The sequence below is a fragment of the Narcine bancroftii genome, chromosome 3 (assembly GCF_036971445.1).
Source record: "Narcine bancroftii isolate sNarBan1 chromosome 3, sNarBan1.hap1, whole genome shotgun sequence".
NCBI classification, from domain to species: Eukaryota; Metazoa; Chordata; class Chondrichthyes; order Torpediniformes; family Narcinidae; genus Narcine; species Narcine bancroftii.
Window position 1 is genome coordinate 283,370,992 of NC_091471.1, and position 23,454 is coordinate 283,394,445.

At 44.0% G+C, this 23,454-nt stretch overlaps 1 protein-coding gene across 1 annotated transcript in view; it reads right to left on the minus strand.

Moving 5' to 3' along the window:
- Nucleotides 1-23,454, minus strand: part of LOC138758872 (ras-related protein Rab-8A) — a 32,659-nt gene that overhangs the window by 4,991 nt on the left and 4,214 nt on the right. Inside the window, exons 2-5 of the mRNA XM_069928381.1 lie at nucleotides 20,718-20,795; nucleotides 12,683-12,772; nucleotides 4,701-4,766; nucleotides 346-396 (exon numbers count right to left, since the gene is read on the minus strand). Of these exons, the coding sequence (XP_069784482.1) occupies nucleotides 346-396; nucleotides 4,701-4,766; nucleotides 12,683-12,772; nucleotides 20,718-20,795 (285 nt within the window). The remainder of the gene's footprint in view (nucleotides 1-345; nucleotides 397-4,700; nucleotides 4,767-12,682; nucleotides 12,773-20,717; nucleotides 20,796-23,454) is intronic.

The following is a 23,454-nucleotide window of genomic DNA, read 5'->3' on the forward strand; positions in this document are numbered from 1 at the left end:
CCTCAGCCCTGGGTCCGCCGGGAGGTGGAGGGACCCTCAGCCCCGGGCCTGCCAGGAGGGAGGGAGGGGAAGAGGGAGGGACCCCTGGCCTGCTGGGAGGAGGGAAGGACCCTCAGCCCTGGACCTGCCGGGAGGGAATCTCTGCCACAGGTCTGCCTGGAGTGCAGTGAACCAATAAAACAGTTAATATCCATAAGAGCTGGAGAAGCTCAGCAGTCCCACAGTCTCCCTAACAGCACACATTCATATGTGTGTGTGGCATAGGCTTCTTCCACTGTCTGCTGCACTTATATTTTTGGATCACTGATGCAGTAAAGAGAAAAACAGGAAGGAAAATATACTCACCAGCTTCTTGTCAATTTTTGTTTTTATATCTCTGGCAAGTGTGAAAAATGCCTGAAACAGTAAACATTGGAATAGTCAATTGTCTATTCAGAAAGAGAGCAAATCAAGTTTCAAGATAGTTAAGGATAAGAAAAATGTGAGCCTTGTAGAAATGTACTTGACTAGGGTGGGCAAATTATGACCATTAGGCATGAGCTCGGGTGGTTGTAATTGTAAGCAGGTGTTATTGGACAAGCCCGCAATTGATATTTGGGAGTTTTTTATGGACCAACTAATTAGAGTCCTGGGCCAGGACTGACCTCTGATTCTCTGGTCATCATGGAGTCCTGATGGAAAAGGTAAGAGAACCTTGGATGACGAGAAAGGTTGTGAATGTAATCAGGAAGTAAAATGAGGTGCATGTAAGGAATATAAATATTGGAGGAAAGAGCTCAAGCAGGGTATTAGGAAGGCCAAAAGGGAACATGAGATGTCCTCAACAAACAGGATCAAGGGAGAACTAAAATGATTGGATATATGATAGGAATGAAGGAACAAGAGGTATTTATGCTTGGTATCAGAGGAATTTTTAAAAAATATTTAAATTTAGAAATGAGCAAGGTTACAGGTCATTTTGGCCCACGAGTCTGCTCAATTTACACCCAATTAACCTACAATCCCAGGTACATTTCAAACGGTGGGAGGAAACTGGACCTCCCAAAGAAAACCCATGAAGACATGGGGAGAACGTACAAACTCCTTATAGATCGTGTGGGATTTGAACCCTGGTCCCAATCACTGGTTCTGTAAAGGCATTGCACTAACTTCTACGCCAACCGTGATGCCCAAGGCCAAGGTACTAAATGAAGGACTCCGCATCAATGTTTCACGAGGAGGACAGGAAACTTGAACTTCCCAAGACTGTTCTTTCACTTCCACTCAACACCACCCTCGTGCGCTGAACAGTTCTCATCTCCATCCTTGCAAAGCAGGGCTCGAAATCTTTCTCCCATTTTCCTCACTTACACCCAATTCCTCTTCGCTGATCTCTCACGGAGAGCTCAGTGGTGCAGCTGAGAGCCAGTGGCTCACAGCTACAGCAACTGGCATTCAGGCCTGACCTCAGCTGCTGCCTGCATGGGCTCTGAATTACCCAGTATTGGCGAGTAGTAAAGTCGGGGCTATTGATGGGAATTCAGGTAAAGTGGTATCACTTGCTGGCCAGTATTAACTGGGTGGTATGAAGACCCTGTTAGTGCGCTGAATGTCTGTGACTTGATAAAATCCTTTGAGATCCACCTGATCAACCTCAAAATCTCCATACTTCTCTGGTGGCCTTAAACAGTTTGATCCCAATAATTTCACCGACCTCTGATTCTCTGGTCATCAGCTGTCTTTGCATCACCATCTCCAGGGAGCCTCCACACCACTTCCTTACCTTCCTCCCCATCATTCCTAAATACAGCAGCCACATCTGATGACTTGCAAACTCGCACTGCAGCTGCCTGTCAGTTGCTGCTATTTCAGTTCAGAAATAGCCTGCAGTGCCCAACTTGAGAGTAATTTGGTTGAAGGGGGATGGAGGTAAAAGAAAAGACAGGATCAGTTAGCAACTCAGTAGCACTCGTCTTGCTACGCGGTGGACAAACACGCCTAGCTGGCTGAGGTAAAAAAGTAAAACAAGCTATTTTTTACTGTGCCAAGCAAAGGTTTGAGCTGAAAGGAAGTAACCATAGATAAAGGTGATAGCAACTGACTGTCCAGGCACATGCAAGACAAAGGTCAACTGCCTACTCATTCCAGACTTGCAGGAAGATGAAAGTAGGTAGTGGTACTGGGGAAGGGGCAAGCCACGGGCAAGCCACAGCCATCTCCCATTTCTGCTAGTGGCACATTTTTGTGATTGCATGAGGTACAATGGCACTGTATTTTTAAAATTATAGATCATGGAGCAAGGGGTCATGAGTTAAGGGTTAGGGGGCAAAGCTTTAGAAGTAACATGAGAGGAAGCTTCTTCACTCAGAGAGGGGTGGCTGAGTGGAACGACTTTCCAGAAGAAGGTGGTTGCAACAGGGTCAGTTTTGTCATTTAAGAGGAGGTTGGATGAGTACATGGATTTGAGGGGGTAGGAGGGTTATGGGCAGGAAGCAGGTAGGTGGAACTAGTGGAGTTTCACATCAATCGGTGCGGACTAGAAGGGCCAAGATGGCCTGTTTCCGTACTGTAATTGTTATATGGTTATCTCCCAACTTTAGTTTCAATCAGTTGCTCCTTTAAATAGAGTCCATGTCTAACACCAACAGCAATCTAAATTTAACACCATTTGAAAAACCTGGTGTAAGGTTAATGAATTTCGTAAATTAAATAATTACTGGGCCAGAGTTTACTCTGCCAAAGATATTCTGTGCGATTCTGGCTTGCCCTATTGCAGGAAGGATGGAAGGCTTTGGCAATGCTACAAGAGAGGGAATTGTGAAGCAACGTTGCAACCGTACAAAACTCTGGTTAGACCACACTTGGAATATTGTCTTCATTTCTGGTCGCCTCATTACAGGAAGGATGTGGAGGTTTTGGAGAGGGCGCAGAGGAAATTTACCAGGAGGTTGCCTGGATTGGAGAACGAGTCTTATGAGGCAAGGGTAAGAGAGCTGGGGGTTTTCTCTTTGAAGTGAAGAAACACGAGATGTGATTTAATAGAAGTCTACATCGGGCACACAAAACTCAAAACGGTCAACCAGTTTACCTATCTCGGCTGCACCATTTCATCAGATGCAAGGATCGACAATGAGATAGACAACAGACTCGCCAAGGCAAATAGCGCCTTTGGAAGACTACACAAAAGAGTCTGGAAAAACAACCAACTGAAAAACCTCACAAAGATAAGCGTATACAGAGCCGTTGTCATACCCACACTCCTGTTCGGCTCCGAATCATGGGTCCTCTACCGGCACCACCTACGGCTCCTAGAACGCTTCCACCAGCGTTGTCTCCGCTCCATCCTCAACATCCATTGGAGCGCTCACACCCCTAACGTCGAGGTACTCGAGATGGCAGAGGTCGACAGCATCGAGTCCACGCTGCTGAAGATCCAGCTGCGCTGGATGGGTCACGTCTCCAGAATGGAGGACCATCGCCTTCCCAAGATCGTATTATATGGCGAGCTCTCCACTGGCCACCGTGACAGAGGTGCACCAAAGAAAAGGTACAAGGACTGCCTAAAGAAATCTCTTGGTGCCTGCCACATTGACCACCGCCAGTGGGCTGATAACGCCTCAAACCGTGCATCTTGGCGCCTCACAGTTTGGCGGGCAGCAGCCTCCTTTGAAGAAGACCGCAGAGCCCACCTCACTGACAAAAGGCAAAGGAGGAAAAACCCAACACCCAACCCCAACCAACCAATTTTCCCTTGCAACCGCTGCAATCGTGTCTGCCTGTCCCGCATCGGACTGGTCAGCCACAAACGAGCCTGCAGCTGACGTGGACTTTTTACCCCCTCCATAAATCTTCGTCCGCGAAGCCAAGCCAAAGAAAAAGACAAGATTATGGACAGCCAGCACCTTTTTGCCTGGGCAAGAGTAGCAGACACCAGAGGACACATGTACAAGGTGAAGGGAAAGTTTAGGGGAGACGTCAGGGGTAAGGTTTTTTTAAAAAAAACCACAAGATTGGTAGATGCCTAGAATAAATTGCTAGGGGTGGTGGAGGAGGTTGGTAATAATGAGGACATCAACAGACTCTCAGACAGGTGTATGGATGCAAGAAAAATAGAGGGTTATGGGTGTGAGGTAGTAGGAAAGGATACATTTTTTGAGTAGGTTTGTATCGGTCAGCACAACATTGTGGGCCAAAGAGCCTGTATGGCGCAGTAATATTCTAAGAGATTTACCAGGATGCTGCAAAGATCAAATGGTGTGACTACAAGGAGAGGTTCAACTACCTTGGTTTGCTTTCAGCATCAGAGGCTGACGGAAGACTTGATAAAGTTTACACAATTATGCAAGGTGTAGATAGGGTAAAAAGTCAGAATCTTTCCCCAGGTTAAAAATGTCACATACCAGATGATGTGTTTAAAGTGGGGGAATGGAGGAGTTTAAAGGGGCAAGTTTTCTTTAAAGAATGCAGAAAGATGTGCGCTGCCAAGAGTCGAGGTGGAAGTAGATACCATAGTAGAGTTTAAGATGCTTCTCGATAGACACAGTGAGTGGAAGGATATGGACCACATGTAAGCAGAAGACATTTAGTAATTCAGGTAATATGTTCATCCAAGTCATGATGGGCCAAAGGGCCTGACCTGTATTGTACCAATGTTAAGTGGTTTTCAATTAACAGCAGAAAACACAAGGGATAGAGAATATCAGAAAACAATTTATACTTACATTCTCCACATTTATATTTGCTTTTGCACTTGTTTCCATGAACTTAATTCCGTAGTCACTGGCTAACTGGAAAAAAGGGAAAAAAGAATGACCCATGGAATGGAACAATGATGAAGGTACTAAGTGGTACCAATGACAAAGACAGGAGAAGGGATGAGGTCCAGAAGAGTGAACATATGGAGCTAGGAAGGAAGCTAAAGAGCAGGACAGCAAGGGTGGTAATCTCTGGTGCCATGCACTAGTGAGGGCAAGAATAGAAAGCTGCGGCAGATGAATGCGTGGCCTGAGAATTGGTGCAAGGGTTCAGATTCGTTGAACACTGGGATTCCAGTAGAGAAGGTATGACCTGTACATAAGGGACAAGCTGAACCCAAACTGGAGAGGGACCAATATCCTTGTGGGCAGATCTGCTGGAGCATTTGGGCAGGGGGTTAGGACCCAGAGTGTTAGGTCAGATGATGGAGCAGTTGATAAAAAGGTAGATGCTACATGTTGTGAAATGGTGAGGAAGGACAGGCAGTGGATATGTTGAAATGTGTGTCCTTTATGTGAGAGGTATTAAGAATAAGGGTGATGAACTTTGAGCATGGATCAGTTGTGTTTGTATTGTATATAGATATGTTTTTGGGAGATAAATTAGGACAGGTTTTTTTTTTTTAAAAAGTGTAGGTCGCATACAAACACTTCAAAACAGATCTAATTTAAAATACTGCAGGTCTACTCAAGTCAGACAGGGCGGCTCCTGGGGGCCTTTGCAAAAACTTTGGGGAGTGCCCAAGAGACTTCACTAATGTATTTCTGTTTTGAAAAGCAACAGATGAAAGAGATCAGAGGAGTAGTTTGGAGCCACAGGCTGTATGGGAGTGCAGCTTGCTGTTCTAAAAGGGCCATGTGTTTTTTGCAAGCAAAGAGAGTTGAACAGGCTTTTCTCTGGGAGAATGAGAGAGAGATCAATTCAGTAATTTTACAGTCAGCAGCGACAGCTGGGACTGCAAAAAGACAAGCTGGCAAGCTTGTGGAAAAACCCCATTTGGAAGATGGAAGTGCTTAGTTCAACCTGGTCAAAGCCCTTGTGGTTCATACAAGAGGAGAGGACTGGTTGACTAATGTTTCACTTGAAATAAGAGAAACAAAAAGGAACTATGTGGTGACCTGAAAGAAAGAGGTTATCATCTGGAAAACCCTGATGGGGAAAGTTTTTTTCGACAAGACACTGACGTGGCTGTGTCCTGGAACAACGAATCTCTCTGAAAACTGACAAGAGCCTTCCTGAGGGGTAACCAATTACCTTTCAAGCACCAAAGCCTGGTGAACTTCATAGATGCTAAATTCTGTGCACAGTATAAGAATTATACCACAGATTACAGGAAATGAGGGAGGAGATTGCTGGGGCTTTGGCAATGATCTTTGTGTCCTCCAGGCCACAGAGGAGGTACCAGAGGATTGGATATGGCAAATCTAATCCTGGTTTAAGAAAGGCAAGAGGAAAAATCTTGGGAAGAATCCAACATTGGGGTCTGGATTTACGAGCAAAAAGATTTATCCTTCTCAAGGATAATCAACATGGCTTTGAGAGACGTAGGTCATGCCTCACGTCTAACTGAGTTTTTTTGAGGAGGTGACAAAAGAAATTGATGATGGTAAGGTAGTGGATGTGATGTACAAGGATTTTAGTAAGGTGTTAATCAAGGTCTCCATGGTAGGCTCATTCAACAAGTCATGAGGAATGGAGTCCATGGAACTTTTGCTGCTTGGATTCAGAATTGGCTTGCCTGCAGAAGGTAGCTGTTGATGGAACAGATTCTGCCTGGAAACTAGTAGTATTCCGCATCGATCTGTTCTGGGACTGCTGCTCTTTGTGATTTTTGTAAATGACTTGGACTAAGAAGTGGAGGAGTGGGTCAGCAAGTCTGTAGATGATACAAAGGTTGGAGGTGTTGCAGTTAGAATAGAAGGTGGTCATCCAGGATAGAGGCAGGATGCAGAGGAGACAGATAGAGTTCAATTCACATAAATACGAAGTGATGGGGTTCAATCCAGATAAATACGAAGTGATGCATTTTGGAAGGTCGAATTTGAAGGCGGAGTAGGGGTCATGGCAGGATCCTTGAGTGTGGAGGAACAGAACGATTTTGGGGGCCAGGTCCATAGATTCATCAAGGTTGGCCCGCAACTTGATCGGGTGGTTAATGTGAAATATGGATTTACCAGGATGCTGCTCTGATTGAAGAATATGTCTTATGAAGTAAGGTTTTCTCTTTGGAGTGATGAAAGATGACTTAATCGACATATTTAAGATTATGATGGTTTACATAAGGTAGACACCCAGCACCAAGAGAAAATACCAGAGTGCATCCGTTTCAGGTGAATGGAAGAACGTTTTGGAGGGGCACGTCAGAGTCAAGCTTATTTTAATTTTACATAGAAAGTGGTGGGGGCCTGGCATGCATTGGTACAACATCGTGGGCTGAAGGGCTTGTACCGTGCTGTACTCTTCTGGAGTGAGTGAGATGTTCCAAAATGCTTGAGGTTACTTTTCAAGTACTTTAATGTTAGGTCATGATTTAAGATTTATGAGGGAGCAGACTTCTGGTTTAAGGTAATACTTAAAAAATGTGAGTCCCTGTATTGGGAAGGGTTGTGGCTGTCATGTGTCAGCACTGCCCCCTTCCAGCTGCCAATCAAGGTTGGGTTCCGCCTCACCCATTAGTGCACACCTTGCTGTTGGTCACATGTAAATTACCTGGACTGCACTCTCCAGCCTGCCTGTACTTGGCCTTGGGCCATGGGCTGTTGTAATTAGATTAACCCTCCTGCCACTGAGCTATTGGCCCCCAGTAAATAATGTGGGCTTGTCCCTCCAGTCACTATAAAGGTGCCACGTGCTCTTTGTTCTCCCTCTTTACCAGCTTGGGACCACCCTGCTTCACTCCAGGCCTAGAAATATAGAAGGGTGCTGGAGAAACTGTTGGTAGAATGCGCACTGTTAAAAGGGTTGGGAGCATTTAATTGGGAGCACAGAGCCATGCCTCGCCTGCACTGAGTTGAGGGGGGTGGGGGGGGGGGTGGGGCATCATAGTGATGTTCCCCTGATCATTGTATGCACCAGTTGTGTGTGATGCTCTGCATCAGTTGCCTTCTGTAAATAAAATCCTTCCCTACATCAAAACTGTGTTCAGACTCCTTGCCTTTGAGACCTACCAAATCGGTTTCCTCACTCACAACAGTTTTCCCTCCACAAGCATGTGAAAATCTGCTTCATTGCCACACGCCAAAGTTTAAAATTTATCAGCTTTTCCTTTTACTAAAGTGTTTTCTTTTAACCAACTTAATTCCGAAACCTTCTGCAGTTTCTCTTTAAGAGCATTATCCATTCCTTACCAGCCTCTTGCCTGTTCTTAAATCTCCGTGCCACACAATGGAGCATCAACACGGCAAACAATGCTGCTACTTGTAAGACTGGTAAATTGAGAGCATTCATTAGCACATGGAAATATGATGTTATTGCACTCACAGAAACAGAAAAGGAGGCCAGGACTGACAGCTGAACATTTCTGGGAACAGAAATTGAGCAGGTTAGGCAGGGAACATCATAACTTTTATGCAGGAAGATAGCCAATTGAATAGAACTGAGGAAGAAAGAGAAGCCACTTTGCTGGGATTATATTACCAAGCCAAATTTAAGGAGTTAGGAGATTAATTTCAAAGAAAGTAGTGATCTCATGATTTTGCACTGGGCCGCATGGTCAGAGTAAACATAGCAGGAAAGTTGGGATGAATACATGGCTCAAGCAGCAGTGCAGGAGGAAGGGTTTCAGATTTCTGGGGCAATGGAACTGGTTCTGGGGAGGTTGGACCAGAACAAACCAATTAGTCTACGCGTGGGCATGACCAGGATCAATGGGGGATTGTTTGTCAGTGCGGTTGGATAGGGCTTAAACTAATATGGCAAGGGGATGGAAATCCAGTCAAAAAGACAGAGGGAAGCAATGCAGAGACCAAACCCAAAGTTAGAGAAAAGAGTGGAGTACTGGAAAGTTAAATGTACAAGACAGATCCCTTTATTCTAAAATGACAGTGAATTAATCAGCACATTATCTGAATGCCTATGATATTTCAGATTTATTGTCAGTACATAACACAAGATCACATACAACCCTGAGGTTCTCTTTCCTGAATGCCAGGCAGAAATGCCCATTTATTGGTCATGCAAAAAAAAACTGTACACCTGTAAATAAAAACAACTGACTGTATAATACAGAGAAGAGAAAAAAAATCAAACAATAAAGTGCAAAAGTAAGAGTCCCTGATTGAGTTTGTCGTCGAGGAGTCTGATGGTGGAGGGGCAGCAACTATTCCTGAATCCTGGTGGTGTGAGTCTTGTGGCACCAACACCCCTTTCCTGATGGCAGCAGCGAGAACAGTGCTGGGTGGTGAGGATTCCATGATTGCTGCTGCTCTCCAACGGCAGCGTTCCCTGTAGATGTTCTCGATGGTGGGAAGGCATTTGCCTGTGATGACCTGGGCTGTGTCCACTACCCTTTGCAGAGCTTTACACACAGGGGTATTGGTGTCCCAATACCAGACTGTGATGCTGCCGGTCAGCACACTTTCCACCACATCTCTGTAGAAATTTGCCAGGGTTTCCAATGTTATACCAAACCTTTGCAAACTCATAAGGAAGTAGAGGCCCTGACGTGCTTTCTTCACGAAGAATCAATGTGTTGGCTCAAGAAAGATCCTCTGAGATAGTGATGCCCAAAAACTTGAATTTGCTCACCCTCTCCACATCTGACCCCCCAACAAACACTCCTGGTTTTCCCTTCCTGAAGTCAACAATCACTTCCTTAGATTTGGTGGCATTGAGTGCGAGGTTGTTGTTGGTGCACCATTCAGCCAAGTTTTCAATCTCCCTCCTGTGTGCTGACTCATCGACCCTTTTTATATAATCCAGTACTGTGGTATCATCAGCGAATTTGTCAATGGTGTTGTCATTCTGGGCCAGTCAAAGGTGTAAAGTGAGTAGAGCAGGGGGCTAAGAACGTAGTCCTGTGGTGTTCCAGTACCGATGGAGATTGTGGAGATATTCTTGCCAATGCTCACTGATTGTGGTCTGGAGGTGAGGAAATCCAGGACCCAATTACACAGTGGTGTGTTGAATCTCAGGTCTTAAAGTCTGCTTATCAGTTTTGAGGGGATGATGGCGTTAAATGCTAAACTATAGCCTATAAAGAGCATCCTGATGTATGCATCTTTGCTGTCCAGGTGCTCCAGGGCTTTGTATACAGCCAGTGAGATCTGTTGCTGCAATAGGTGAATTGGAATGGACCCATGTGGCTGCTCAGATCCATACTGAAACACTATAAGTGAACTTGTGGCACAAATCAGTACAAAAGGGATGCTACAGAATGTGGTTCTTGGATGGAGAGGATTTGGAAATTAAATGTCCAAGGTTATCAGGTAAGGATAAACAGGAATGTAAGGAAGGTGGGGTAGCACACTTGATTAAGGATGATATCAAGGCAATGGAGAGATCCAAGGAGCAGAATGTTGAATCCTTTTGGGGAGAGATTAGGAATAGTAAAAGAAAAAAAAAAATCACTGGTGCAAGCGGTCTTTATGTCACTAAAAAATAATATTGAACTGGGATAGGCAGTAAACCAAGAAATATCATATTCATGCAAGAATGAAATGTAGTTGTCATGGGTGAACCTCTTGGGTGAATCAAGTCAGTTTTGAAGAGGACTTAAAATGTAATCTGCGATAGCTTTCTTGAACAGCATGTTACTGAACCTACAAGGGAGCTTGCCATCTTAGATCTGGTCCTGAGCAATGAGACAGATAAAATTGATGAATGTTGGGATGAAGCGGATGATCCCAGAGTCCACAGCTACAAATCATACTAGACTTGTACAACCTAATGGTTAGGTCAGAACTACAGTAGTATGTATGTGGCATGGAAAGATATGCTAACAGTGGAGAGGGTCCTGATGGCATTTATAAAGAAATCAAGGCTTGTCAATATAGTTGTGAGGAGAGATTAACAGGGCAGTTTTTTGACTGAGGGGAGCTATAACATTTTTTTGATAGGTTGCACTGCTAATTTCCCTTAGCAGACAGGCTAAAAAAAAATTTGAAGAATCATTTGAGATAAATTTCATTCCAAAAGCATTGGAAGCTGTCTCACTGCCAGAAATCCTCCTCTCATTTGTGCCCAGATAAATTGTAATTCGCAAGAGACGGGAAAGAGGATTAATGCACAGAGCTGCAGATCTGAGCAGTATGGACATTGAATAAACTGCCTCCTTTTGTGCAGTCAACTTGAAATTTCTACAACCCTCTCCCTTGTCTTTATGACTCTATTGGGTCCTGTTAAATGCACCTGAAAACTCTCCAATTAGCTATGGTCTCCCAGTTATTATGATCAGGATTTAGTTACCTAATATAGAGTCCAATAACTTAAAAAACCTGTCATTTTTAGCATCAGGAAAGTTGGGGGAATAAATAGAAAGTTTCATGGGAGGTCTGGAGAAATGTTTGCATGCAAAATGTTCTTAGGACTTGAAATGTGCTGCCACAAGGACTAATCAACATTAACTTTGAAGGAAAGTTTCAAAGGATACAGGAAGTGTAGACAAACAGAATTAGGCTGATTTTATCAGTGATGCTGACATCTGTGAATGAAGACAGAAAACAAGAATTAAGCAGAGAGGCTGTGTGACAGATGAGTTGGCTGCCTCCTGGGTCAACCTTTCAACTGAATGATATGAAGCTATTCATTAGTTCCTGGAAATGAGGAAATTACATATGTACTGTCAAGAACTGCCAAGACTCACCACTAACAAATTTTAAATTCCTGAGAGTCACCATCTCAGAGCACCTTTCCTGGACCCAACACACTGATGTCATCATGAAGAAACCACATCAGCACCTCTACTTCCTCAGGAGTTTGAGGAGTTTGGTAATGTCGTCACAAGCCTTGGCAAACTTCTACAGATGTGGAGAGGAAAGTGGTGATCAGCTGCTTCATAGCCTGATATGGGAGCAGGAATTATCTGAGCAGAAAGCCCCGCAAAAGGTATTGGACAATGCCCAGCACATCACAGGCAAAACTCTCCCCAGCAATGAGAAAATCTACATGGAATGCCACTGTCAGAGATTAGCAGCAATCATCCAAGATCACACCATCCAGGTCATGCTCTGTTCTCACTGCTGCCATCGGGAAAGGGGTATAGGTGCCATAAGACTTGTACTACCAGGTTCAGAAACAGTAGCTACCCCTCCACCATCAGGCTCCCAAACAACAAACACCCGAGACTCATTTAAGGACATTTTACACATTATTTGTAACTGAATATTTACTTTTCTGAATTGTAGATTGTTATATTTCTTTCTTTTGTATACACATTTTTTCTTGAGTACAGTTTACACTACCAAAGAGTAGAAATTCTGCCTGGCCCGCAAGAAAAAAGAATCTCAGGGTTTTATGTGATGTTACTTTTAAGCTCTGTCAAATCTGAACTTTGAATTTAAAGCCAAATCAAGATTAGCAATCAGCTCCAAAGTCTGCATCATCAGCCAAGATCTAGCTCTGAGGGCAATGACAACAGTCAGTAAGCTGTTAAGATATGGCATACTTATTAGTTCGATGTTAAGTGCACATGAAAAATGGTACTGGCTTTTAAAAAAGGTAAATCTAATCATAATTACTGCTTCACATGGTGATTTGCAACAAAAATATTTGTGGCCTTGACTTATCACTGTCCATCTCCAAAGAATCCAGACAAAGCTGTGGAGTTAATTTGGGAATTGCTACAGGATTCAAATCAAGTGACCATGTTGGGGCCACTCTTGGTCAAATATATTTTATTGTGGGCAAAACATTTAAAAAAAATTCAAGACTGCTCCCAGGAGTGCTGTGTCACTGAGAGAATTAAACCTAAAGCCCTCATTTCCCAAACAAGGCAGCAGTGGCCTCATACCTTCTCTCCACGTTCTTTGCTGACTTGTCTTTTCTCATTTACATCACACTTGTTCCCGAGGATCATTTTCTCGACATCAGCTGAGGCATGCTGAGGACAAAACACAAGCAAAGAATGAAAACTAAAACGTCATGACAAAATTTATGATGCTTTGACATCCCCACACAGTATCTACTTTAACAAGCATTTTTGTTATACAGATGTCAGGATGACAGTTTCAATAGGCCAAATTACTTGTTTTTATACAGGGATTTTGACAACCCATTCACCTAAAGGACACACACACCTTAACTATAAAATTAAACTTTTTCTTCTCCTTCCACGATTTTCCACACAGCGCTGTTTACAAAGTCAGATAGTGTGGAAACAAGCCCTTCTGGTCAACGTGCCCACTCCAATCAAAATAGCTCACCCACCTGGCTGTGTTTGGCTCATATGACCCTGAACCCATTTTATCCTGGTAACTGTCCAATTTTTTTCTCAAAACATTGCAGACCCGTGTCAACCACCTTCTCCTGTAGCCCATTCCACTCACCCACCACACTCAGTGTTTAAAAAAAGGTTACCCCTCATATTGCTGTTAAATATCTTACCCTCTCACCTTAAACCTATGGCCTCTGGTTAATGATTCCCTACTCTGGGCAAAAGACTTTTCACCCAGTCTAATGATCTTGTACACCTCGACGTGATCACCCCTCATCCTCCTGAGTTCCAAGGATAGAACCCCAGCCGGCTCAACTTCTCCCTGTAGCTCAGGCCTCAGAGTCCTGGCAACCTCTTCTCCAGCTTGACAACATAGTTCTTGTACCTAACTGCAAAACGACTGGTTATTGGGCTTTCAGCTTTCCCACAGGAAAGGAGGGATCTGCATCTGCAGGTTAACATCGAAAATATCCCCATGTGGTGCCTACAAAGTGCAGAAGTTAGGTTTGTCAGCATACTACTAATGAATAGTTTATGGCAAGAAGACACCAGGTCACCAAGTTTTACCAGCAAAGGGCGTTTGGAGGTATGCACCATGCTGTGACCTGTTAGATCATACAAAGTACAGCAAGGAGCAGTCTCAGCAGAGTGAATCTGCACTGACCATTTATACCAATCCTACCACAAGTGATTTCATTCTCTGTGTTCCCATCAACTCTCCCAGATTCTATCATTCACCGCGGGTGATTTAGAGTGGACAATTAGACTAGCATCTGAGACGTGGGAAGAAACTGGAGCAGATCCAGCGTCACAAAGAACATGTCAAACCCACAGGCATCAGCGATCAGGATTGAAATCATGTCACTGAAAATTCCCAGAGAGAGGGAGAGCGCTCTGTGAGATCTGCCCCCCCTCAAATATGGCCAGAAATTAAACCCATACAATACGACAGCAAACAACATGCCCTTTGCCCATCTGGTCTGTGACAAACTATTTATGCCTCATCCCATTGACCTGCACTTGGACCATATTCCTCCCATCTAATCTTATCTTGCATGTCGAAAATGAACCTGCATCCATCATCTGCCCTGGCAGATGTACCGGGCAATGAACCTGGTGACAGACCACTTGGTGTATGAGCATTATGAAGACAGTGAACACAACTCCTTTAGCATAGCCATGGAGAAGAATAGGAGTAGACAAAATGAGAAAGTGTTTAATTGGGGAAAGGCTAATTACAATGGGATGAGACAGGAGCTGGGAAGAGTAAATTGGGAACAGATGTTCTTAGGAAATAGAGAGCAGAAATCTGGAGGATGCTTAGGGACCACTTGCACGGGGGCCTGGACAAGTCTGTCACACTCAAAAGAACTCAAGATTGGTTAGATGTGATCTACCATGCACAACACCATTTTGACTATCCCTAATCAGTCTCTATCTATCCAAATGCATGTGGATCTGATCTCTTACAATCCTTTCTAACAACATACTCACTACTGATGTCAGGCTTACTGGACTGCAATTTCTTGGCAGGGAAAAAAATGGACCCCCCCCCCCCCCCCCCCCGGTACTAATCTTACCCCTCCCACTAAACATGATCACCAGCAAATAAATTGTAAAGAATAGAGTATCGGCTCTCAGACATCGGATAGAAAACCCCCAGAGCACCCTGCCTAAGTAATCAAATTATGATAATAGTCCATGAATGGGTCCCATATCTCATCTACAGACTTAACATCTTTTTGCACATCCGCTCTACTGTCTGCTCTGGCACTCTGGTTCCCAACCTGCTGCAAATCTAGTTTAAACCCCTAGAGCAGCACTGGCGGACATTCCTGCAAGGATGGCAAACCGTCCCACCTTTGATGGAAGAAAGTCCAATGATCCAAATATCTGAAGCCTTCCCCCCTGCACCTTTTTAGCCAGGTGTTAAAAATGCATTATCCTCCTATTTCTAGCCCCATGAGCATGTGAGAGCCCAAACCTGGAGTCCTTTCTTTTAACCTCACACCCAACTCCCTGAACTCACTTTGCAGGACATTTCTACCATGTTGTGAATTGGAGTTTATACCAATTGAATCTGTATTTGCATCATTAGAAACAGTTTTAAATTGCTAGTTTGATTATGTGCTGTGCTGGTCTGCACAGGAAGTCTGAAAAACAAAGTATGATCTGCTGTGAATAGAGATATTTTATCAATAGCATCATCTGGAACAAAGAAAAAATTATGGCAATCACATCCGGAATAATTACCTGAGAAGTGACCTTGTAATGTGCCAGGAATGCATTTATTCCACATGACAATTATTTTGCACATAACGATCAACCTGGTTGTTATTTATTTTCACGTAGCATGCAAGATGCCAGCAACAGGAGACATTTTCAATGCAAATAGAATCCACTTTGCTTGCATCGGCCTTGTGTTTTTCCTCCCCCCCCCCCCCCCCCCCCCATTAGTTATCATTATCAGCGGGATCATTGTTACCCAAGATCGCACACTTATTTCGAGCCTTTGACAGTTGTTTTGTTTCTTATCAAGTGTTCAGGAGACCTTTTGATCTTCATTAATGAGTGTTACACTTCATTTTTTTTAAAATATAAAGCTGTACAGCACAAAAACCAGATCTTTGGCCCAGCTTGTCCACAACAACCAAGAGTTCCACCAAATCTTGCCCCATTTGCCTGCGTTCATCTCATATCCCTCCAAACTTCTGTCCATGTACCTGTCCAAATGCCTTTAAAGTGTTGCAACTGCACCCGATTCAATCACTGCCTCTGGTGGCTCTTTTCACATATCCTGTGAAGAAGGTGCCCCTCAGGTCCCATATAAATTTTTTTCCCCCTCACCTACAACTGTTTATTGGTGAGTCCAGGTTTGGAGTATTCTGTTCAATTCTGGACTCCAAATTATAGGAAGGATGTAGATAAGGTGGAGAGAAGATTTACAAGGATGTTGCCTGGCTTACAACATCTAGAGTACAGAGAAAGATTAAGGAGACTGGAACTTTATTCAATGGAATGTAGACGGTTGAGAGGGGATTTTAAAATTATGAAGGGAATAGACCTGAGTAGACTCTTTCCCCTGAGGGCAGGGGAGGTTGGAACAAGAGGGCATAAGTTACAGGTAAGAAGGCAAAACTTTAGAAAAAATGTTAGAGGATGCTTCTTTACTCAGCGAGTGGTGGCAGAATGGAATGATCTTCCAGAGGAGATAGTTGCGGCAGGGTCCTTTCTGTCATTTAACAGAAGGTTGGATGTGTCATGGATATGAGGGGGCTGGAGGGTTACGGGCAGAGAGTGGGGGGGCGGGGGAGGGGAGCTAGTGGAGTTGTTCAAGTGAACTAGCGTGGACTCATAGGGCCGATATGGCCTGTTTCCACGCTGTAAACAGTACGTTTATATGGTTAAATCTATGGCTCTAGTTTTAGAATCCTCTACCCTGGGAAAAACAAAGGAAGTGCCCTTTCACCACACGTCTCTCATTATTTTATTATAACTTCACTCCTCAGCCTCCTGCACTCCAGGGAGAAAAGTCCAACTTATCGAGCCTCTCTAAAATTCAAACCCACTGGTTCTGGCAACATTATGAATAATTTCTGCACCATTTTCAGCTGAATGGCATTGGTCCTAGCTGGGTGACCAGCACCTCACACGGTACTTCAAGTGCGGACTCACTAGGGTTTTACCATTTGTTTCAATGACCAAAGTGGATCACCTCGTACTAATCTGAGATATAATTACATACAACCTTTCTCACTGTCCAATTTTGGTGTCATCCACAAACTTACTCACCATACTAAATACATTGCCATCCAAATCATTAACATTGATGATCCCTGTGGCACAGTATTGGTCATAGATTTCCAAACTGAATAAACAACCCTCCACAACCATCCTCTGACTCCTGCTATCAAACCAGTTCTGAATCCAATTGGCCAGTTCACCCTGGATCCTATGCGATCTGACTTTCTGAACAATCCCGCCATCCAGAAATTTGTCAAAGGTCCATATAATGTCTCTGTCTTCAATCTCCTGGGTTCCTCTCAGGATCCTCACTGAAGAGGACGGACACATTATTGGAAAGTGAACCACCCGGGCAGCATCTTGGCTATCACAGAGTAGTACTCCGGAATTAGCAGTGCCACTAATTAGGCCACTTCTGAGAGGACAGCAATACCTTCAAGGAGACATACTGGTCCAATGGACAGGTAAGTGGCAGGTGACATTTTAAAACTTCAAAAAATAGTGCTGGTATAAAAAATAAAAGCAAAGAGGCATTGTAAATGACAGACGCTACTAGAACAGCACTGTGGAGGTATATGGACAGACCAAGAAAATTATTAAAGCTGACCTGACATAATTTTATGAGTATAAAGTAGAAGAGCTTGGAAATGACAATGAATCTTTGCAACATATAGTAAAATCCCTGTTATCTGGAATTCAAGCAACCAGCAAAAAAAAAACTGCAGAAAAAAGTTAAAAAAAAAACACAAAAGTTTAAAAACTGGTGCCCCTAGCGGTCAGTTCAGCAATCCACACAACACGCAATCTCAAGCAACTGGCAAATTCACTTGCTCAGCAGCTACCAATCCTCCATAGGTTCTGGATACCAGGGGAATTTACTGTACTAGTGAAACATAAAAGCTGGAAATGCTGAAATCTTGAGCAATGCTGTAGGAATTCAGCTGGTCAGACAGCATCCGTGGGTATAATGGTCGGTCAGTGTTTCAGGTCAGATTGTTCAAATCAAGAGTGGTGAGAGTGTGGAAGGAGCTTCCAGCTAAAATGGTGGGCTCAATTTTAACATTCAAGAAAAAATTAGGACTAGTACATCGATGGGAGGGGTATAGTCTGGGTGCAGGTCAATGGGGCGAGGCAGAATTGTTTGGCAAGAGTGCCTGATTCAGTGCTGTAATGTTCTATGGGTCTGTCTGACCTGCTGAGATCCTTCAGTAATTCTTTCTCTTCGTAACACAGTAGTTCGTTGACAATTGGAGTACGGTCTCCAGTGCTGAGGCACAAATCTCAGTAAAAATAACATCTTTGCAGGGAATTCAGTATTGATTTACCAGAATGATTCAGAGAATGAGGAACGTTTAGTTATATGGACAGGCTAGAGAAGTCTCCTTGTGGGGAGAGGAGGTTGTTTTGGGAAGTAATTTAGTTATTAGAATCATGAATCATACAGACAGTATAGATCAGGAACAACCAAACCCATTGCGAGAAATGTCAGAATCTAGGGGACACTTAAATGAAGATGATTGACAAATCCAAAGCTAATGCAAGGAAAATATTCTTCAAGAAGTTAGGTGTAGAAAGTATTGCTGGGAGAGTAGTGACCCAGATTTAATTGTGGAATGCAAAGGAAATGAGATCGGATATTTTGTGACATGTTCATGACAATAAATTCGGATTTTGCTAGAATCAAGGCAAAACACCCCCCCCCCCCATCTGAAAAAAGTAATGGAAGCAGAGTCATTTGTAGTGTAGATTGTGGAAGGACGCGTGACCTCTCTGCTTGAAACCAGTCGAAATGTGGATTGCGGAGGATCGTGGAACCTCTCTGGCTGGAATCTAGTCAGAAGTCACCTCACCTGCCAATCAAGGGTTAGATCTGGCCACCCGTGAGGCTGCTGCGTGATTGGCCCTTGCAGCTGCCGTGTGATTGGTCCTCCAGGTGCCAATCAATGGTGAGATCTGCCTGCAAGTGTGGCTGATGTGTGATTGGTCCTCACAGATCAGGTGGACGGCCCCTGCATTGAAAAAGCAGCACGTGGAGCTCCAGGCTGCAGGCCACAGGCAGCTCCAGAGGGCTGACTCCAGAGGGCCCGTCCTAGATCCTGAGCTGTGGCCAATGCTGGAGACCAGGCTCATTTGTATACTTGTTAATTGTAACTTTTTAATTTTTTTTTACTGTTTATTAATGTGTTGTGATTGCTAGAGATAGAGAGGGATGGTGAGTATTGTGTGTTTTACCTTCGTGTCCCCAATCAGGAGTCGAGAATGTTTAGCAGCACTTTATTTGTACCCGATATGTAGTTATTTGTGTATTATTCGAGATTAGTCTGTGAGTGTGTGCACCCTTTTGTGATTTCCACTGAGTGTAAAATAAAGACTGTTTGTTAATAACATGTGTCCAGCCTTGATTCTCTTGGAAGCCATCGAACCTACTCTTGAACACAACATCAATGAATGCTTTTAAGGGAGGGTAGAGAGATACTTTATAATCGAGAGGGTGAAAGGTCCCCATTGAAGGTGAGAGTGAGGAATTGAAGTTACAAATCAGATGGTTGAATGGCCTGTTCCTACTCCCACTTCCTATGTTCAGGTGCATGTTTTTACTGGGTTGAAACAGACTTGATTCCATGCTGTGAATCCAAGATCCATGGCAAAAAACATATAATAAATCTTTAATTTCTTTGGTTGGTAAATTCTTAGCTTGGACACTAGTAAAACTTGTGCTCATTTTTGAATGATTTCTTGCATTCCTATCAAGTCAGCATTACACAGTGCAGAAACCAGGTCTTTCGCCCAATGTCAACGGTTCCTTTCAGAGCTGATCCCATTTGCCCACATCCTTCTAAACCATTCCAAGCGTCCAAATGTCTTTTAAATGTTGCAATTGTACCCATCCCTACTTCCTTTGGCAGCTCCTTCCACAAACCCACTGTTGCCTCTTCCACCCCATTAAAATCTATTTCCCTTCACCTTAAATCTATGCCCTTTAGTTTTAGATTGCCTCTCTCTGAGAAACATTGTGACGGTTCACTATATCTGTACCATGATAAGGTCACGCTCAGCCTCCTTTGCTCCAGGGAAAATAGTCCCAGCCAATGCAGTCCCCCCCACCGATAACTCATGTCCTTGTATCAGCACCATTTTCACATCTCCAGCTTCTTCACATCCTTTTGATTGTGTGGTGACCAGAACTATGCACAAAACACCAACTGTACTCTCCCCAGCATCTTGTACAGGAACATGATGGCCTTTCTCCCAAATGATGACAGCAAATCTCCACGTCTTCTTCACCAGCCGTTTTTAGAGGAGCTAAATATTTGCATCCCTGTCCAACAGCACTCCCTAGATCCTTTCATTTACAGTGCAAGTCCAGCCCTGGTTAAACTTCAAAAATGCATCATTTCACACTGTCCTTTCTTGGCCAACGTCCCCACTTGACCTCGATCTCAGACAATCTTCCTCACAGTTCACCACACAACCAATGTTGGTGTCACCTACAAACCATGCCACTGACATTCTCATCCAAATTGTTGACACTGACAACAAACAACAAGGGAGCCATCACCCAGTGAGTCACTGGACACAGGCCTGTGACCTGAACAATATCCCTCCACCAACTAACTCTTTCCAGAGCTAATTTGGTATCCACCTGACAAAGATGGCGATGTCATTACCTTGATGATGTGGCAGACCGAACAAGCTGAGAAGACATACTGCAGTGATAAAGCACTGAGCTCCGTGCCCGGGCTTCCTTTTCCAAAAATAACAGGAATTAAAGCCATGACCTCTCAGAGGCCAACGTGTAATCTTTCAGCCAAGATTGAAAATGGTGCTTTCTGTCTAACTGGAAGCCTAAGAGGTTGCTAAAACATACCTCCTCAATATTCCGGATCCAATTCTTGATATTATCAAAGGACTTTTCGTTAGTGATGTCGTACACTAACATAATGCCCTGCCAGAGAAACAAAGTGTTAAAATCGTAACTGCATGAAAAATCGCAAACAGACATTATGGCCTGCATAACAAACAACGTGACAATTTACATTGGTAAACAAGAAGTCAGTAGGTTGTCAGAGAACTGGAGCAAAACACAAAAGTGCTTGAGGAACTCAGCAGGTCACGCAGCATCCTTGACAAATAAGATCAAGGGGGATACACTGTTCTTAAATTTGATGAGGAGTCACATTACAGAAATTATAGAGCCAGCAGCAAATTAAAAGGGAAGCGCAAGAGGAGCACCCAGTGGGAGCAGAAATTTAGAAGCTTTGGCTTAAGAGGCTTTGGGCAATGGAGGCTGAAGACATGCTGCAGGCAAGGCCAGGTGAGATCTTTCCATAATAACCCAGGGTAGGCACCCAGGGAAGTGGTTTCCTCCATTTGCAGGACGTGGGAAATCTGGGATGGCACAAATATCCCTAATAACCACACCTGCTCGAGGAGCATCCAGATGCAGCTCTTTACAGACCGTGTTAGGGAACTGGAGCTGGATGAACTCCAGATCATTCAGATAGCAGAGGGGGCAATAGATCGGGGCAAGAGAAAGTCACATCCAAGAGGCAGGAGCACATCACTGGGTGACTGGTAGGAGAGGCAAGGGGAATAGGCAGTCACTGCAGACCACCCCTGTGGCCATTGCCCTCAATAACAAGTCTACTGTTTTGGATATTTTTGAGAAGGATGATATACCAGGGACAAGCAGTAGTGATTAGGTCTCTGATACAGAGCCTGGCCCTTTGGTTTAGAAGGGGAGGGGTGGGGGTTAAAGAGGAGGAGAGCTGTTGTGATAGGGGATTTGTTTCCGAGGGAGAAACTAAAATTAGTATACCAATGGAATAAAAGGGACTACAGATGTACGAGAGAGGAGCTGGATTGGAACTGAACACTAGCAGGGATGACTGCAGAGCAGCAGTGGCAGGAGTTTCTGAGCTCAACTCGGAAGGCACAGGACAAATTCATCCCAAGGATGAAGTGCTCCGAAAGAAGGATGAGGCAACTGTGGCTGACAAGGGAGGTCAAAACAGCAAAAAAAAAAGTACAGGAGGGCGTACAACATGGTAAAAATGAATGGGAAGCAAGAGGATTGGGAGTCAATAAAGGCAACTAAAAAAAGCAAGAGAGAAAAGATTAAATTCAAAGGTAGGTTGGCCAGGAACGCCAGAGGATATGAAAAGTTTCTACAGAGCTAAATATGTAAAGGGCCAAAGAGAGGCAAGGTTGGACATTGGATTGCTGAAAAAATGACACTGGGGAGATAGAAATGGGTGGGGGGGGGGAGGGGGGAGGAAACAAAAAAATGGCAGACAAACTTAAGTAATTTGCATCTGTCTTCTCTGTGGAAGACATCTGCTGTGTGCTAGATGTTCGAGTGTCAAGGGGCAGAAGTGTGTGCAGTTGGTTACAAAGGAGAAAGTGCTGAGAAAGTTGAAAGGTTGGAAGGTGGATAAATACCTGGACGAGACGAACTACAGCCCAGGGGGCTTGAAGGAGGTAGCTAAAAAAATTGTGGAAGCAATGGTGCTGATCTTTGATTCTGGAAGAATGGAAAATTACAAACTCTTGAAGAAAGGAGGGAGGCCAAGGACCGGAAATTATAGGCTCGTTAGACTGACTTCAGTAGTATGTAAGATATTAGAATCTATTATTAAGGATGAGGTTTTAGTGAACTTAGAGGCACACAAGTTGAAGTCAGCATGGTTTCCTGAAGGGAAAACCTTCCCTAACAAACCTGCTGGAGAGAGAGAGAAAGAGAGAGCGAGAGCGAGAGCGAGAGCGAGAGCGATTTTACCTGGATTTTCAAAATGTCTTTGACAGGGTGCCACAGATGAGACTGATGAGAGCCAGTGGTATTATAGGAAAGATACCAGCATGGATAGAAGATTGGCTGACTGGCAGGAAGCAGGCAGTAGGGATAAAAGGGATCTGTTCTGGTTGGCTGCCAGTGACCAGTGGTTTTCTGCAAGGCTCAATGGTGGGATGACTCCCTTTCACGTTATATGCCAATTATTTGGATGATAGGTTAGATAGTGGTGTGGCCAAGTTTGCAGACAATACAAGGATTGGGGAAGGGGCAGGTAGTGTTGAGGAAGCAATGAGTCTGCAGAAGGACTAGACAGGATAGGAAGTTGGGCAAGGAAATGGCAGATGGAGTACAGGGTAGAGAAGTGTATGATCACCCACTTTTGTAGAAGGAATATTTTTGCACGAGGTCAGAGGGACTTGAGAGACCTTGTGCAAAATTCCCTAAAGGTTAACTTGCAGGTCAAGTCGGTGGTAAGGAAGGCAAATGAAATGCCAGCATTCATTTTCAGTGGGAGAGAATATAAAAGCAGGGATGTGATGTTGAGATGCATTGGTCAGAACACTCAGAATATTGTGAGCAGTTTTGGTCTCCATAAGGACGTGTTGGCATTGGAAAGGGTTCAGAGGAAGTTTAAAGGATGATCCCCGGACTGAAAGGATTTTCATATGAGGAGTGTTTGAAGGCTCAGGGATTGTACTCACTGGAGTTTGGAAGAATGAGTAATCATTGAAACTGATTAAATACTGAAAGGCCTGGATAGAGTAGATGTGAGAAAATGTTTTCGATGGTGGGAGAGTCTGGATGCAATTCA